The following is a 19,681-nucleotide window of genomic DNA, read 5'->3' as shown; positions in this document are numbered from 1 at the left end:
TGGGGAAACCAGCTAGTTTGTTTATATATGATCACCCTTAACTGTTTTGAATGAAGCATTCTAAGTTCTCCATCCAAAGATCTTTTATAAAATTCTAAAATTATTTAAGTCTTCCTCATTGCATGAGGGCAGCATGATGGTGAAATCTGTACATAACTAAAGGTTTAAAAAGTTGAGTTCTTGCTCTCGTGACCTTGGACAAGTTACCTAATCATTTTGAACTTGAGTTGTCTTTATATATAAAATAAAAGGATTAAAGCAAGTGATCTCTTCCATCTGCAAAAATTATTATAGGTCGCTCTCTCCCCGTTTTTAAAAGGAATGATCTGAATCTACCCAGGCTACGAGGCATTTCAGTTCCGTAGACAAGATTCAATATACAGCCCAAGTATTCTGAAATTCCCAATTCTCTAAACCTGCAGACAAAATTTATTTATACTGAAACTAAAAATCAATCAATATTTTAAGTAACTTTTTTATTTCAACTATTAGGGGAGGAAATAAAATTTTAACTCAAATTATTCCTCTTTTGGAATATACTTCACATAGAGTGAAGATCAGACATTTTTTAGGGACATAAAAAATAATGTAAAACTTTAGTTTCAGTTCATCGAGGAAGAAAAAAACACCATATGAACAGAAAGGGAGAAAAAATGGTTCTAGTTTTCTCTCCAACCCAAAATGTCAACACTGTCTGCTCCTAGGTAGAGTTCCTTTGAAGTCTACAAGACCTGTACATAGACAGCCACCATAGGCAGCTGCAAGATGAAAGGGCTTGGCCACTCCTAGCTATATGAGATTGGCAATAGACTCTGAATATACCCAATATGATCATCATAAGTTAGAAAATACATTCAGCCACTGTTAACTTTTTTACCTGGAAGAAAGCACTTGACCTCTCAGAGCCTCATTTTGCCTATCTGTAAAATGGAGTGATAACACTAGATTACAGAAGAGATTACATGATAGCTCCATAATAATTTGCCTCCCAAAAGTCACGTATCCTCCCTAAGCCTTAGTTTTGTCATCTGTGAATGCAGACAGGCTGCAAGATCTTTTATACTAAATAAAAAAAAAAAAAAAAAGCCTGTTGCCCTCAAGTCAATTCCAACTTATAGCAACCCTATAGGACAGAATAGAATTTTCAAGGAGCACCTGGTAGATTTGAACTGCTGACCTTTTTGGTTAGCAGCTGTAGAACTTAACCAGGGTTTCAAATAAAAACAGTGTTCAAATTTTAGATTAAAGTAACAAATTAATTTAGTGCTATGAATTGCTATTTAAACAGAAAAGTTTGATAGAAATGTCTCTGTTAAAAGACAGAGAGAAGACAGAGCAGCAGTCTTTTAAAAACTGTGATGGCATAGTTGAAATTTCTCATTTGTTTGCATACTGTTAGTGATTCAGACCTTGGTCACGGTTTGATACAGAGCCCAGGACGTAGAAGTTACAGAAAGTGTTAAATAATGACAAATACCTTAACCACTACCTTTCTGAGTAAACTCGAGGCATCATTACCAAAGTCAATACCTTGGTAACCCTAATAGACTCTTCAGGACTACCTTTGAGGCTCAGAGTTAGGCCAGAGTTGTCAGAAATATATCTTAGTCAGGGATGACTAGATGAGAAACCCAGGTGCTCTCTCCCCACAAGCCTTTACCCAGCCTACTGTACAAATATAATCATTTTGTATTTGTGCCTTGTTGGAGAAAAGGATGGGAAGCGCTAGCCTAAGGTGTGATCGATGTAATGAAGAAATAATTCTTATTGTGAAGAACCGGTGAAAACAAAGATTTTCCTACAGTATGTACATTTTAAAATATAACCACTGGCAGATTATATCACCATAAGACCATAAGTTTTAAGGTGTATTTTGAATATAGTTTGTTTTTTTGTTTCCACTAGTGTTGAACTTTTTCATGATTGTGTAGGAAAAGCTTATGAATTAGCATTGCTGCTAAATTAGTATAATTGGCAATTTCTAACACAGTAAACTGTTTTAACGTTTTAGGCAGTACCTTTACATTCTGAGATACAGCAGTAGGTGTTGAAAGTTTTAGAAAAAGCAAATAATAGTCCCATTACTCTCATTAAAATTCTGATTTAAAAAAAAATTAAGCTGAACTACTAACTGAAAGGTTGAAGGTTTGAACGTACCCAGAGGCACCTTGGAAGAAAGCCTGGCTATCTTCTTCGGAAGGGTCACAGCCTTGAAAACCTTATGCCACACAAGTTCTGCCCTGCACACATGGGGTCGCCATGAGTCAGAATCAGCTCATTCAACAGCAGACGGTTTGCTTTTGGTTATTCTTTATCTACTTTGCTGTGGTTATATGCTGTGGAGCCAACTCCGACTCAAAGTGACTCCTAGTGACAGAGTAGAACTGCCCCATAGGATTTTCTTGGCTGTAATCTTTATGGAGGAAATCCTGGTGGCATAGTGGTTAAGTGCTACAGCTGCTAACTAAAGGGTTAGCAGTTCGAATCTGCCAGGAGCTCCCTGGAAACTCTGTGGGGTAGTTCTGCTCTGTAGTATAGGGTCGCTATGAGTCGGAATCGACTCGATGGCACTGGGTTTTTTGTTTTAATCTTTATGGAAGTAGGTCACCAGGTCCTTCTCTCACAGAGCCATTGGGTATGTTCAAACTGCCAACCTTTTGGTTAGCAGCCGAGCACTGTACAAACAGGGCTCCTCTTAACTACCTTAAATTCTAATAATTTAACTGTTATGTAAATGCATAGTACACATTTAAAATGTGTCTCATTTTTAACAATGCAACTATCCCTGTAAAATTGTGTGTGACCATTTTTATAAGAAAATTATATTTAAAGTACATCAAGGAAATGTTTTATTTAAAGAAATCTATTGACCCATTCTCAAGTTACCTTTGGCTTAAGTATGGATTTTCTAATTCATGTGAAATAAACCAAAGTACAGGAAACATTTTACTTAAACCTGTGAGGTCAAGGGATGTGAATTGCTGCCAAAAAAACTTTATCAGAAATACTAAAAAACAAAGTCAAATTTTTGAGACTTTTTTACGTCATGCTTCAGTTTATATTGTAAAAACCTGAACTGAAGATCTTGGTTCTTTCAGAAACTACTGCAAGCGTTCTGAACCTAAATTGGATCAAATTATTTCTAGGTAATTTGGTTTCTGTAGTAGAAGCTGATAAATGGGCAATACTTGCTGCTGTGTTTTATTTAATGCCTGATGGTGGCTGAGATCTAATAGTCCCTCTGGTGGTATATTTCTAATTCTCTGTACTATAGAGCATATATCTCTTAATATTTAATAAAATATTGTATTATATTATAAATATTCTTCTAATAGTAAATCAAGGGTGTTTCTTTTCTAGCTTCACTTCTATAATCAAATTTTATTAATTTATTTTTAGGCATAAGATTCCAAGATGTAGATGTAGCAGAAACTCTACAACCCATGCTTACAAAACACGGCAGCAGTTTACTTGAAGAAGCCAGAGGAGAGATTAGAAATTTGTACGTATTCTTTTCCATCGTCATTTTAGAACTTTATTGTGTCTTTTTTGATCCCTCCCTATCCTTTATTTTATACAAAATTAGGTTATGTATAAATAATTTTCTCCACTAAAATACAGCCAATTCTGTGGGGTAAAAAGAGGTATCGTATAGCATGTTTTTTAGTAAAATGAAGAATATTAACAACCTACACCACTGCATTGATGGAAGAGTTTATAGAATCGTTGTCTTTATTAGAAACCCTCACCCCAGAAGGAATAGCCTAAAACCCAGTCATTTACAATAGTAAAAGCTTTAGAGGCAATATTCTCATTCCCAGGAAAATTACAGGTAATTTTTTTTTTTTTTAATTATGTCCTGAATTCATTAGCTCTTTTCGTGGTTAAAAAAAAAAGTTACTGAGAGGAGTGGCCTAAAAGTATGGGGCTATCTGATACATACGGATTTCAGATTTTGTTTCTCTGTGATTCTTTGGTACTGCATTCTTCATCATACCATGATTTCATAAAAGTTACTTTAGCCGCATTTAATTTTCAGTTAGTCAAAGCCTCATGGTATCAGTGTCTCTGAGTCAAAGATGAAGGTGAGGTTCTACCTTATCTTGTAGGTAAGGATCACCCAAAAGAACCTGGATCATCAAAAAGAACCACCTCTATCTGTTTCCAAATTTTTTCCAACACGATAAACATAATTTCACTGGATCATACATGTAAAAACTGCTGAAATGGCAAATGTTTTGTTATGTATATATTTACAACAATAAAAGAAAAAAATTACAACACTGAATGAGGATTAAAAAAACCTACAAAGACAAAATATGATGCTTTAGATTGTTGCTTAAGAATAATATGGACTTAAAATTATCTCTTTTGGATATTTTAAATATCAGTTACAGTAATGATTAGGCTGTGAAAGGATAAAACAACGAAAGACTCGACGTCGTCTTGCTACCTGATAATCAGATGAAAAGCCAGAGTTTATAGCAGTTCTCTGACGCTCGCTATCCTGGGTTGCTGCTAGACATGGAGGAGATAAAAGCATGCCAGGGACCACTAAGTTGCGTTTAGTGTCTCATTTCCCTTGTTTGGATGGTGTAGGCAGATGTACATATGAAAACACAAAGGCATATACATAATCTGAGGATGAAAAGATTGTGCAGTACATAGTAGGTGGACAGTAAACACTTAAGTAACTGAATTTGGAGCCCTGGTGGCGCAGTGGCTAAGAACTTGACTGCTAACCAAAAGGTTGGCGGTTCAAATCCACCAGCTGCTCCTTGGAAACCCCATGGAGGAGTTCTGCTCTATCCTGTGTCGCAGTCAACTCGATGGCAACAGGTTTCTAACTGAATTAAACCAAAGTCCAGTCCGTTGCGTAGGACATTATCTTGTAAAAAGTATTATCTTGAATTGTTCCATATGTATTTCTAAATACTCACATTTAATCTAATGTTTTACTATGTGCAGAGGCACTTAAGCTAAAAGTCTTAACTTACTTGCTGTTTATATGGAGAACTTTCTTTGCCCTGATCTTAAATACTGTAAATTTTTCCTCAAACTACAAATTCTTGTAAAGGCTCTTTATTTCAGAGAAAATATTATTCAGACTCAAAGAGGCCAGATAGAAGAATTAGAGCACTTGGCCGAGATCCTGAAAACTCAGTTGAGGAGAAAAGAAAATGAAATTGAGTTATCTCTTCTTCAACTTCGAGAACAGCAAGCTACAGATCAAAGGTATGTTAAAAGCAGAAATAACACTTGGATAAGGTCAAAATTAGTTTAAAATATTTTGCCATGTACCCAAAAGGACAATTTTATCTAGTCTATTTTAAAATCATGTTTTTATTTAACATTCTTCGTAAATGCTTACTCTAGCCCTCTAACTGCTCTCAACAACTCTAGCTTCAGGGACATTTTCCCTCACCTGCTCTGCTGTTGTAGCAGCTTCAGATGAGTGCAAATCACCCTCATCTTGTTTCCTCCACTCTTTTGCCCCTCTTGCCAAGATTGCAGGAAGTTCTGGTACCATTTGATGGTGGCTACCCCTTTACTGGGCTTGGGGTACCATTAGAAGTATAGATGACAAGGGCTCAGCAGTTAGCTTACCTTGTGTATAACTCCAGGTTTATTTAATTTTTTTGCAGCCTACCAAGATTTTATTTTATTTTATTTTACCAGGATAGTATATTCCATACTATGGCGTCGGTTTGTGATCCCAAAAAAGATGCTACCCTTCCTAATAGTCCACGTTTGCATCACACTCTGTTGACTGTTATTGATGATAGTACTCTCCTTGCTGCCTCTTCATTTTTGACATTTTATGTAATACATAATTCTTTTTTTTCCTATTCTCCTTTGGCATATTTTGGTTCCTAATACTTGTTACTATTTTTTATGCTTTCACATTGTACTTTCAACAAGACTTTATCTTTTTATGTTTTTTTAATTATTTTCTTCCTTTTATGGTGTTTTTCTCTGATTTTTTTTTTTTTTTTTTTTTTTGGACCAAGCATACCTAAAAGTAAAAAGAGTAAGCATAATGAACCCCCATCTATCCATCACCCAGCTTTAGTAATTATCACCATTTATCAGTTTTATTTCATCTATCCCCTCACCTTCTTTATCCTTCAGTTAATTAGCCCCAGATATCATGTTTTCTTACCCTAAATAGTTTAGTATATATCTCTAATAAGACATTCATTTTTGTTTTTCTTTTTTACATAACCACCATGCCAGTATTACACCTAACAAAATTAACAGCAATTCCTTAATATCATCTAATAACCAGTCCATATTTAAACTTTTTTGAAGATGTCTTTCTAGTGTGCATTTGAATTAGAATCCAAAAAAGATTTACACGTTGCATTTGGTTGTTATATCTCTTATGTCTTTTATTTCTTTCTTAATGTCTTTTTTTAAAACCAGACTAATCCCTCTATTTATTTTTCCCCTTTCCAATGCATGTCATATGCTTATGTGACGAGATTCTTATTTATAAAAACCGAGTACAGATACTTAGTTTTTCATTTCAGATTCAGAGTTTGTCCTCTTTTAACAAACTAACCTTACATGATAATATATGAAGAAGCTAAGAAAAGATGAGTATTTTCAGACTTGTTAAAAAAAATAGTAAAGTGGGCTAAAAAATATATGAATAACTGTATAGTTCAGAGATTTCAAACACTAGAATTTATTATCCCTAATCATTTCTGTTCCTAAAAAGTTATATGTAACATTAAATTATATAATGAAATTCTGTGTATCTACTGACATTTACATACCCTTCTAAGTGCAGGACAAAAGAAACATTAATATTTTTGAGAAAAATATTTAAATTAGGGGATGTAATCTGAACCCTGGCTTTGAGGCAGCTTAAATACCTAGGAGTTATACATGTTCCCCTAGGAGGAAGAACTGATTTAGACTCAGCCTTCTTAGAAAATCAAGGAATGATTCCTTATGAGAAACAGTGCTGAAGGACCAGACCCCAGCACTGGGTATGGTGATCTTTGTAAATTCCCAAGAGCCGTATCTAAGACGGTATATGAATATAAAAATAATACACTTCAACCAAGCTCAAGCTTGGAACCCATCCATATCAGCTTTACTCAACTGTGAGCACAAGCCAGGGACTGCTTTCCCTGTTATATTTCTCAAATTCCCAGAGAGAAAAATGGACACTGTGTTGGCTGTTCCCTCTTCCAAAGGGACGTGATTACCTAGGAGCTAAACACCAAGAGATACCAGCATACACACATAGAGGAGTTTACCTTGGAAACAAAACCAACTGTGGCCCTCCTAAGGTAGCTGTATCACCCACTCAGTAGCAGAATGTTTGTTGTCACGTCAATATCTAGAAGCAGAGGCAAAATGAATATTACAGGTAAAGGAACTTTTGTTGCAGAGGCCAAAGAAATAAATCAGTTTATACCTTATTGTGCTGATTTTATAAAATTGAAAATTTATGTATTATTTGCTTAGAAGAAAAGATACCTGTAGTGAACAGTGTATTGTTTCTTGAAATAAAATTGTTGAAAACCAAAGAAGTAACTTAAAATAAGGAATTTCAGGGCTTTTTTTTCTGTTTACACATAGCTCAGTATTTTATGTGTAACAGCATTTTTTTTTTTTTTTTTTTTTGAGACTAATAGAAAACTGTTGAAAAATGTTGGGGAGAATATAAAACTTGGTATAATTTACTGTAGAGAAAAATCACAAAATGGAAAACATATTTAAGCTTCTCTTTCACGGATACATTATTTCAGATTTGAAATTCTAGAAGTCTGATCTGGATGTTGTACTCCTTGTTCTAAACACGAACCTAACGTAGTTGTAATCTTCAGAGCGACGGTGCTCAATATTTACAGCAAAGAGCCTTTTCATAGAATATTACAGAAACTCTTCGTAGTATGTGTTTAATGGACCAGTTTGGTTTGGCATCAGCTTGACATAAACTCTTGGTTATCCAAAGCCCTTAATTGCTTTGAAGTAAAAACCCAGTGCTGCTCTTTTTTATTAAAATCATGTTTTTTCCTGTTGTTGTGGTCTGTTTGGGAAGACTGAGTTGTGATTTTTGCATATGTTCTACATAATGCCTCATTAGCAAAAAATCTTGTATCATTTACAAGTAGCCTGAATGTCTGTGTTGTTTTGAACAAAAATCCATATTAAAATTTAAACAATATAAAAATGCACATTTTCTGCTTATTAAAAAGGAGGTCTTAAATGCAAAGCAGTAACCAGTGAACACATGTACATAAACATTAAAATCGGAATGATTTTTACCTTTTATTGACTTTTTCAACTCCAGAAATATTTATATGCTCACCAAATATGTAACCAGTTTGTACTAAATGTTTTGTTTTTTTTAAATAAACGTTAGAGTGTTTACTTTGTTAATTAAAAATCATGGAAGTGCTGTACTGTCCCAATGGCAGAAATTTAACCCATAAATGTTTCAGGCAGTCTAACTTGCCCTCTCCCCTCGGGTGGACAGCAGACTGTCAAGTCTTCTGGTAACGGAGAGGCCTTCTGCAGCTGTGTAGAATAAGAAACATTTGACTTTCGAGGCTCTTCTTTCCGCTCTGTGCACAGATACAGAATTACTTTCTAGCACCCTAAGTTCTTCCCTAACTTTCTAGTTTGAGAATTGCAAAGCTACAGAAAAATTGTAATAGTAAAATGAACACTCACATACCTTTCGTCCCTTTGCATATTTGTGCTTGCACAACAAGCCTGGTTCTGCATGCTTATGCACAAGCAGGAGCTCTGGTGGTGCAGTGGTTAAGTGCTCGGCTGCTTAAGGTCAGCAGTTCAAACCCACCAGCCACTCCGAGGGAGAAAGATGTGGCAGTATGCTTCGGTAAAGATTACAGCCTTGAAAACAGTATGGGGCAGCTCCACTGTGTCCTAATGAGTCACTATGAGTTGAAATCAACTCCACAGCAATGGGAACGCACAAGCAAGCTCTTTTTCTATAAACCACTGAAGTTGCCACAATTTTATACATAAGTGTGTAGGGAAAGTTAAAATTTAGGAACATTTCAGAGGAAGGAAACAGAATAGTAGGAAGAATTCACTTCTTCAGAACTGAATTTGAGCCCTGGCTCCATCATTTAAGGACTCTGGCCAAATTCTTTGCTCCTCTGAGCTTCAGCTACCTCAACTATAAAATGAGGAGATTGAAATGGATAAGTAGTTCCCTACCTTTTAAACAGCAGCCACTTTTCTCCCTGTAGATTTGTTTTTGAAAGACTGTGTCTACCAAATAAGTGGTGTTTATTGATCAATTTATTTATTTTGTATTCATCAAAGATTTATATCATGTCAATCATTCTCTTGATGATTATGAAATAACTCACGCTGTTACACTGAATTGGTATAATTCTGTCAGAAAAATAAAAACAAAACAAAACCTTTAGTTCACTTTTCCAACTTAATTGCTGTTAAATCAGCAGTTCCCTTTGAGCTTTGTGAAATATTGAATACAAGTCCCAGATTGCTGTTACTACCATTGTAAATTCATCTAAAAATGATACCCTTAAGATGAGCCAGGTTGAGCTCTTCCTGTCCCTAACCAGTCCTTGAGAGTGCTCCCTGCATTCTCATCTGAGTGTGATAATATGCATGTATACAGCTTGTCATAGCTATCCCCCTCCATTCCTTGTGCGTGGTGGTGGTGTTTAGTTGCCGTCAAATCTGTTCCAATTCATGGCAACCCTTTGTGTCCAGAATGCAACTACTTCATAGGGTTTTCAAGGCTGTGACCTTTCAGAAGCAGATTACCAGGCCTGTCTTCCAAGGTGCCTCTAGTTGGGTTCAAACGGCCGGCCTTTCAGCAAGTAGTCAGTCATTCAGGGTGAGAGGATACTGACCTCTGGTTTATGTTTTGACCGAACACCACAAGAAAGTTATCATCCAGAAGCAAATAAACATGCACAATTTTTTTTTCTTTATGCAATCTTAAATCAGGAAGCACTATTTTTCACCTGTGATCTCAGGTAGCTATTTTGAGCAAAACCGTTACCTTTCAGATAGGCTTTCCTTAGCTACCTCAGTAAAGCTTATCCCATTCAGTTTACTAGCAGCATTCTGTAGTCCTATTCAGAAGTGGCGCCCTTTCTAGTGATTATTATCTGTGTCCCTCTAGTAAGGACTGTGAATGACCTGTATTTCTTTCAATAATGCATACACAGAATGACTGCTGCTGTTTAAAAACAAAAACTTATGAGTTTTTTTAACAGTAAGATTGTTTTCAAGCATATCCCCCAAATTTAGTCAGCCTAAAACTCTTACACACAAAAAAGTCTGCATTCTATCTCACAAATATTTGACCTAGCTACTTCCCAGAATTACATAGCCTAGTTTCTGTGTGCTAAAGCCTTCTAAATGGTGTTAAATACTATATTATAACATGTTAGTCTCAAAAACCAAGAGGCTTTTTAAATTTCACGGTCCTTACTGTAGCAAAGAGTGACTTGCCGGCAGGGGTGTTGGGCCTGGGGAATGAAGTATATGAAACTTTCACTGGAGCAAAGATTTTCGCTTCTTAAGCTTTCACATTAGACTATACATTACATAGCCCCACTGAAAGTTTTTCCTTCTCCAGTGTATCTGAGGTTTTAAGTTTCTGGATTTATTATGGCACCCAGTAGCAAAGCTGTAGTCAAGTGTTTTTCAAGGCTTCTATTAGAAATTCCTTTTTCAGAGTTTATTACTTGACTGTTTCAAATTATATGAGAGAAACTTGGCACACAGGTTGTTGAGCTGGATTACTTTTTTCAACATGAAATCTAATTTATTTCAGTTTGTTTTTAATCTAGAGATGAGCCAACTCTTCTCATAGTTTTAGAAAATTTGATCATAATTCTAAATCATATATGTGATATATGTGTTTTCTTTATAAAATAGAAAAGAAATTGCAGTTTCTAACTTAATTGTTCATACTGTTTTCAAAATCCTTGTTGAAAATTTGAGAAATTTATTTTTCCAAAGCACTTAATTAGCGTGCTTGATATCTGTTTGCAAGTCATTTCACCATGTGTGATGTAGCATGCGTGAACTGGTGCATGACTGTCTCAGAGTTCATCTGAGTGTTGCACCGTGCATTCTTCTGTCTGTGAAAATGCCATCATCCTGAAGATAGATGTTTTTGCCATACTGCTGTGGAGCAGGGCAAGAAAATCTTATGCAGAGGTCATTAAAATACTGCTCGTAAAATTAGCCCTGTATCTGTTCTTAAAAGGAAACCAACCTGGGGCCTTGCTCCACATGCAGAGAAATCGAGGAGTGGCCACTTAGCAATGACTCTAGCACCATCTTCCCTCCAACAGCCTTCTCACATTCCTTGTCATCTATTTATGGCATTTCCTTCCCTCTTTTCTTTCTCAATCCCACCCTTTTTCTTTTATGACATTTTATCTGTGTAAAAATATTGTATTAATTGTCAGGTTTGAGTTGATTTGCATTGTACACTTTCAACTGATTTTTGACAAAGGTGCTAAGTCCATTCGATGGGGAAAGAAGAATCTCTTCAATAAATGGTGTAAGTTCGAAATGGATTAAGGACTTAAATATGCAAACCGAAATCATAATATTCTTAGAACAACAACCAGGGGCAATGCTGTCAGGCCTAGCTTTTAACAGTGGATTAGCTAATATAATAACAAAAGCACAAATAGCCAAAGACAAAATAAATAAATGGGACCTCATAAAAATTGAAAACTTGTTCATCAAGACTTTACCAAAAAAGTGAAAAGACAAGCTACCAACTGGAAGGATATCTTCAGAAACCATATATCCAATAATCTAATAACCAAAAGATATATAAAACTTTGACAACTTAACAGCAAAAAGACAACCCAACTTGAGTAGGCATTTCACCAAAGAGGACATTCAAATGGCCACCAAACACATGAAAAGATGCTCAGCGTCATTAGCCATCAGAGAGATGCAAATCGAAACCGTAATGAGATACCATTTCACTCCCACTAGCATGGCTTAGGTAAATGTTAGTGAGGATGTGGGGAAATTAGAACTTTTATCCATTGCTGGTGGGAATGCAAATTGGTACAGCCATTGTAGAAAACAGTGGCAGTTCCTCAAAAAATAGAATTACCATACCAAAAAGAAAAAAACCAACCCGTTGCCTTTGAGTCAATTCTGACGCATAACGATCCTGTAGGACAGAGTAGAACTGCCCCATACTGTTTCTCAGGAGTGCCTGTTAGATTCAATCTGTCTACCTTTTGGTTAGCAGCCGTAGCTCTTAACCACCATGCCACCAGGGTTCCCAGAACTACCATATGACTCAACAATTCCACTCCTAGGTATATACCCAAAAGACTTGAAATAAGAGACTTTAAAAGATACTTGTTCACCCGTGTTCATTGCAGCACCATTCACAAGAGCCAAAAGATGGAAACAACCTAAATGCCTATCAACAGATGAATGGATAAATAAAGTGTGGTACATACATATAATGGAATACTTACTCAGCCAGTGGGAGAGATTAAGTCTTGATACATGCTACAATATGGATGGAGCTTGAAGACATTATGCTTAGTGAAATAAGCCAATCACAAAAGGATAAATATTGTATGACCTCACCTATATAAAAAGACAAGAAAAGGCAAATGTACAGAGACCAGCATTTATTAGTGGTTACCAGGGATGGGAGGGAGGGGGAAAAAGGGAGGCGAAGTGTGATGGGAAAATCGCATTATTAGGGGTGGGGTTGCGCAGTCAATTGTAATTGCTATCGATAAATTGTACACTGAAGAACGTTGAATTGAATATACAGAAACTTGTATGTGTTTTGCTGTGTATATTCTCAATAACATCAAAATAATTTTAGGACAAAAAAATTATAATAAAGACGTGCAGGTTTTGCATTATCCGAAAATAGGCATACAGTATAGTGCACTGACTTTATTTATGAGTACCATATTGTTATCATTTTCAAAAGACTACTTATGTTGCACATATACCCACTTTTGGGAAATTATTAGTATAAAATGCTGTTATTTTTCTTGTCAATATTTTAATCATTTTAAACTCCAAGGAGCTTTGGAAAATATTCACGAAAGCATCTACCAATTAAGCTTACTGGCCTTCTGTCTTAACAAAGAATAAAACTTGATTTTATCTTTTTTATGACCATATGTGACTGAGGGTGTAGTAGTTAAGAGCCCAGGCTGCTAGCCAAAAGGTCAGCAGTTTCAGTCCACAAGCCACTCCTTGGAAACCCTGGGGGGCAGTTCTGCCCTGTCCTGTAGGGTCACTATGAGTTGAAACCGATTTGATAGCAATGAGTTTAGTTGTTTTTTCGTATGTGACTGAGTGGGCTATTGGGCCTTAATTCTTTGTTACTATCACTAAATAATAGTTATTACTTCAAATATATCTGAATCTTCTTGAAAATACTAACATATTTAAAAGCAAGAATATAAAATTCCAGGGACAACTGAAAATAGAAGAAAAGATTTAAAATTATTTAAATCGTATTCTTTCCTCCCATGCCAGTAAATGTCATTTACTGAGTGGTCAAGCTGAGTATTCTGGGGAAAACAGGTAAATTATATTTTGACTGCTAAATCTGGGAGAAAAAAAAAAATAGATTTCTTTTATACTTTATTTAAAATACGTCTTTCTTCATGTTACAGTTTTTTTTTTTTTTTCAGGGAAGCAAAGGTAGTACTTAAGGTAACGATAGTGAATGTACTGTTGACGATATGCTCAGATCTACTAGATAACATGTTTTAAACACATAATTATTTTAACATTGTGTTAAGACTGTGTTAGTTGTCCTCACACGGAAGATAAACAAGTACAATATCCTGGGCAAGATCCAGGTTCTTGTACTTGTTTATCTTCTGTGTGAGGACAGCTAACTGGCCAATGCCAAAACACAATGAACTTTCAAATATCAAAGAGGGAAATTAAGTATTTCAAGTCCTCAGCTGGTATACAGATGTGTGAGCTTTGTAGTCCATTTTCTGGTTCCAGTAGGGCATCGTGACAATCTTTCCAATATGTGTGCACCAGATAAGTTTTGGAAGTGAAATCTCTTACTTTAAATAGTGAAGTAATTTTCTGAATTTAAATTTTTTACGTGATTTTTCTTTAAAAATCAGGTCTAAAACCGAGCTTCACAATTTTTTTTTTAATTTTTAATGTAAAACATGTTTAATTAGGGAACTTTGTCAGGGAAAGAAATGTGCTTTGAAAAAAGGTATTCATTTAGATCTCTGATTAACCTTTAACAAGATCTTCCTGTTAAATTCTACGTTTGCTTTAATCTCAGTAGGAAAAATACAAACTAGTATTGCAGCATATAGGGTTTCTTTGTGCCCCGTGGACGTCAAATGATCTCTTACAGCTAAAGGCACATCTGCAGCATATTTAAATGCCGGCTTTGGGCATTATTAGTATAAAATGCTAAGTCACTTTTTTGGGGAAATATTTTCAAAAGTTTAAACTCCAAGAGGAAACTCCAATAAATGGTAATCCTATGATACCATCTGCTTCAAGAGAGTAGTGGGAGGATGAGTGGCTGTGTTGCATATTTTTCATTTAGGGAAAAGTGGTCTGATTGTCCTTAAAATAAGTCTTAGGTTTGGTGTGGAATCATTGCTGTGCTAGAGACCTATGTACTTTCATGCCATCTTTCAGGACGCTGTAAAATGATTTTAAATTCATATTATCAATCTTGGAGAGGTGACACAGTCATCAGGTTTGGGGGCTCGCTTCGAACTGAAAGTATGAGTTTTTGAAAGTTCAGAAATGATTCTTGATTGGTTTAAAATAATAAATCTGTCCTAAGAGCTTCTGGCTGCTAACCAAAAGGTTGGTAGTTCAGATCTACCAACTGTTCCTTGGAAAGCCCTAAGGGGCAGTTCTACTCTGACCTACAGGGTCACTATGAATCAGAATTGACTGGACAGCAATGGGTTTTGTTTGGTTGGTAAGTATATAATAAGCTAAAAGTCTTGTCAACTGATGTGCAAGTCTAAATATTTTCTAGATAGCAGTAAGTGAAAAACTGTGATTCCACCATTGATTTTTTTTTTTTCCTTGCCTTTTTGCCACTATCTCTTAAACACAACTTTGAAGGTCAAACATTCGGGACAACGTAGAAATGATTAAGCTTCATAAGCAACTAGTGGAGAAAAGCAATGCTCTCTCAGTAATGGAAGGAAAATTTATTCAGCTTCAAGAGGTACTGGGATTATTTATTTTATTATGATGATGCGTAGATGGAAAGAATCCAAAACTAATATTTGTTGGTTGTTTTTAAAAAGTAGAATTGTCATAACACGAAAGCATAATTTTATGATTGCTCTTTTTATCCTTGAGTTTATATAATTTGCCTTCATTTATTGTTGGTTATTTATAGTTTAATAACTAAAGAAGTAACCGTTTGCTTGGACTTTTGTGACTATCTGTGTCATCTTAAAAAATGAGCACATTTATCATAAATCATCTCATGCTAAGAAAATTTATTTTTAACTCCTTTTATCTGAATTCATCATCTGTACATAGTGTTGAAGGTTTCGCGGCTGTATTTGCATGTATCTTCAATTTTAAACGTTTGTGAAGCATCTAAAGTAGGCCAAAGTTTTGAATAGGTCAAAAATAGGTTCTGTTTACTCTTTCCTTTTGGGGGGTTTGTTGTGGGGTTTTGTCTTGTTTTTTGTGGTTTTGTTTGTTTCATCACTACCATTATTAGAAAATAATTGCTTATCTATAATGTCAGCTATTGATGTATTAACTTTAAACATTAAACATTAACAATTCATGTTGACAGTACTTGAAACTCTTCTTCCCCGTGGTGGTTTTCACGAGGACTGTGGCCCCACAGGAATGTGCCATCAGAGGACTCCTATTTATTGGCACTGCATAATTAACATGAGTTCTGGAATTAATGAACTCCGAAACATTCCAGATGAGCAGAATGCATATAAAGCAGTACTTCTTTGAAGTACTGAGACAAGGCGAGCAGTAAATTGATGCAAAGCATAGGGTCATCTGAAGACTAAGCTCTCTATTGAATTAGATAGTTAAATACTTTTAAAGCAGACACTGGGTAGAATTTTTCATGCCGCAGGAACCTCCTTAAATGCCAAGTAATAACTACCTTCCGTATAAATGTCAGAGTTTGTAGGTGAGAGAGGAATGAAAGCACTCACTGCAGATAGATAGAAGAGGGGAATTGAAAAATACCTGTATTTGAAAGCCATGTCTAAAATGAGGAATTAAGAAAGCCCGCGAAAATTGATTTTACATTCTCTTAACACTTTAACCATTTTAATTTCCATTTACCAGTGATTCTAGGTATTTGTTTAAATACTGTTATTAACAAGTGTCTCTCTTTTGGGGATTAACATTGGGTATAGATTTGAGAACTTCAGGCCAACAGCCTGAATGAAGTCAGAAGCCCAGGGAAAGGTGGCTAAAGGTAGTAGTCATAGCAATACCAAAATTAAAGAAAATTGTCCTAAAGTAGCTCAACAACCATTTTTCTTTTAAATGAGTAAACAAGAGCCTCAGGAGAACTTTAGTTATTTTGCCGGTGAGGCATAACATATTATAGTCATATAGCCATTATGAAGAAAATTTAATGCAATCAACTTCAAAAAATTTATGAAAGAAGCATGTAGTATTTAAGTATATAAAACTGAATTCAGAGCATGGTCATAAACAGGCCATTTTAAAAGTTAAGAGTTTAACTATTTTACTGAATTGAGAAATTTAGTTATATTAAAATTAAAAGCTAACCATCCAAGGCTGTTTATATGGTGTGGTGGCAGATCCTTTCGGTTTGAATATCTGTGGTCAGCATTTATTTTTGACCCATGCTGCAGCATTTTTAGACAGCATGTCTAACCACTGAAGCCACAGCAAACAGAAAAAAAATTAATTGCTGAAGTTAATTTACTTACTGGTCACTATCAACAAGTCAGAACTAGGAAGAAAGAAAATAAAAGCCAAAAACTTTTTGCATTATGTGGGCTCTGCTAAGATAACTCTGTAGTTTCTTCCTCGTGTTACACATAGATCAAGAGCGTCTCTTATGGACAGGTAGCCCATATGCATTGTTAGTGATGTAAAGAATAAATTGTATCGTGTGTACTTCAACAGTAAATATATTCTTAGAACTGTAATCATTTATTCAAAGTATAATCCAGAAATAATTCTTAAACCATTTTCTTTTTGTTTTATAGAAGCAAAGAGCTCTCAGGATCAGCCATGATGCCTTGATGGCAAATGGGGATGAGCTAAGTACACAGCTTAAAGAGCAGCGTTTAAAATGCTGCAATCTTGAGAAACAATTACATTCCATGACGTTTTCTGAAAAAAGAATAGAAGAGGTAAGCTCCCAAAGAGTTTAGCCATCTGTTGCATTAAAACTTCTCTGTGGCTGATTTGAAAAAAGAAAATAGAGACATTTTAAATATGTATATTTTAGAATTATAAGCTTTGTATATGACTTGTTGAGCACAATACAATTTGGTTGTTAATATGGTATGTGAGTGGCAAATCAGCACTTAAAAATACTTGCTAATGTCTTGAGATCCACTCTTTACCTGAGAGATTAAGGGCTTTTGAGTAAAAAGAAAACCTTATGAAACTGATGCAGGTTACATATGGAACTTAATTTTCTCAACTAGAACAGCTTATTCATCGTTGCAGATACCAAAACAAAATTATGGCAGTGTATCTGTGACTGAGGAGGAGGATGCAAGTGCTGCAACATCAGCAGTTTTGTGCAATTAGCTTGTTTTTTTTTCTTCAGAAGTTGTTTGAAACTCATCTTCTTACTGTTGCTGCCCATGTCCCCTGCTCGCACCATCTTCTTCTGTAGTCTCTACAAAGTATCTCCGTTTAAGGAAAATGGGAGTCAAATAAGATGCTGCCATTCTGTTCTGACCTTGGGAGAATCTTTTCTCTTACTATTGTGTCTCTTACTATCATCAGAAGAGAATTTTGGGAATGGAGATGAATTTTAAGAATATTCTGATTCACGGGAAAAGATTGTAGCTACAAAATAGACTTGTGAATAAAACTTAAATTCTAGAGTATGGACATCTACATTTTAGTCATAAGATGCAATTATTTTCCTAAGTTTATTTCTAAAAATATTATTCAGTGGGATAAAATAAGGTGTATAATTTTATTAATTTTTTTCATTTATTCCTAAGGTGTGCTATCGGCTGTTTGTAAATTCTAAGTTAACCTGAGAAATTGTCTTCAGAGTAAATAGCGATTGACACAATCTGTTTACACCATGAAGCCCCAAATAGTCCTTTTCTTTCTTTATGGACCAATTAGAAATTAATATAAAATGAATATAATGAGGGAATTCATAGGGATAGGAGGAGTGAAAAGTATTATGTTGCCACGGACTTAACAGCAACCTTTTATACATTCTTTACTGTGTTCTGACACATGTTGCCATAATGCAGGACATACGCTTCTACTGAATTAAAACCAGGAATATTAATTTCATGTTTATTTAACAACTTGGAAAAATCAATGCTGAATTAAATGCAGACAATGTAACGACCTACTTAGCAGCTACAATTTAGAAATCAGGATTAAAACCTGCTAGCCTCCTCTCTTCTATTTTTTTTTTACCCCTATGTGGTTTTATGTAATAATCACCTAACATGTAATTTTCTCTTCATTTTAGCTGCAGGATAGAATTAATGACTTAGAAAAGGAACGAGAACTTTTAAAGGAAAATTATGATAAACTCTATAACAGGTAAATCACGGTTCCATGTGTTCCCTCGTTGTCTCGTTTGAGCTCTGTTTATGTATGTGTATATATATATATATATATACTTGGTAAAGTAAAGGGTCAGTGAAAAAGAAGACAACCTTCAACGAGATGGACTGACACAGTGGCTGAACAATGGGCTCAAGCATAACAACAATCGCGAGCATAGCATAGGACCAGGCAGCGTTTCGCTCTGTGGTACATAGGGTCATTATGAGTTGGAACTGACTCAACAGAGCCTAACAACAACAACATATGTATATGTATATGTATATGTATATGTATATGTATATGTATATGTATATGTATATGTATATGTATATGTATATGTATATGTATATGTATATGTATATGTATATGTATGTGTATGTGTATGTATATATACACACATATACTATAACAGAAAAATATGCTCTTTTTTTTTTAATAATTTTTATTGAGCTTTAAGTGAACGTTTACAAATCAAGTCAGTCTGTCACATATAAGCTTATATACACCTTACTCTTTTTTTTTTTCCATACTCCCACTTAATCTCCCCCTAATGAGTCAGCCCTTCCAGTCTCTCCTTTTGTGACAATTTTGCCAGTTTCTAACCCTCTCTACCCTCCTATCTCCCCTCCAGACAGGAGATGCCAACACAGAAATACGCTCTTTTTAGGCTTTCATAATAAGTCCTTTAACCTGAGCAGTATTCTGTCACTACTAAGAAAGCCATGTCACTTTGTTGCCTATAACAACTGCTTTCGTTTATTGTACATAAACCATAGGCTAGCAGACACTGTGCTAGATACTCTGTGTCCAGTGTTATAAATTCCTCACAACAACCTTGAAATGTAGATAGTATAAATGCCCATTTTACAGACAAGGAAGATAAAATGGGATTAAGTAACCTGCCTGA

At 35.3% G+C, this 19,681-nt stretch overlaps 1 protein-coding gene across 6 annotated transcripts in view; it reads left to right on the top strand.

Annotated features, from left to right (window-relative positions):
* RPGRIP1L (RPGRIP1 like) overlaps positions 1–19,681 on the top strand; it is a 123,204-nt gene that overhangs the window by 18,861 nt on the left and 84,662 nt on the right. For all 6 annotated transcript variants that reach the window (XR_007514646.1, XM_049864187.1, XM_049864188.1 and 3 more), the window contains exons 5-9: positions 3,400–3,502; positions 5,092–5,235; positions 15,115–15,220; positions 17,226–17,372; positions 18,695–18,768. Coding sequence is in view for 5 of the 6 variants with exons in the window: in XM_049864187.1 (XP_049720144.1) it covers positions 3,400–3,502; positions 5,092–5,235; positions 15,115–15,220; positions 17,226–17,372; positions 18,695–18,768 (574 nt within the window). In the remaining variant the exon portion in view is untranslated. The remainder of the gene's footprint in view (positions 1–3,399; positions 3,503–5,091; positions 5,236–15,114; positions 15,221–17,225; positions 17,373–18,694; positions 18,769–19,681) is intronic.

Source organism: Elephas maximus, chromosome 21 (assembly GCF_024166365.1).
Source record: "Elephas maximus indicus isolate mEleMax1 chromosome 21, mEleMax1 primary haplotype, whole genome shotgun sequence".
In the NCBI taxonomy this organism is placed as follows: domain Eukaryota; kingdom Metazoa; phylum Chordata; class Mammalia; order Proboscidea; family Elephantidae; genus Elephas; species Elephas maximus.
Note: the sequence above shows the minus strand (reverse complement) of the source record. Positions and strands in the feature narration are given on the sequence as shown.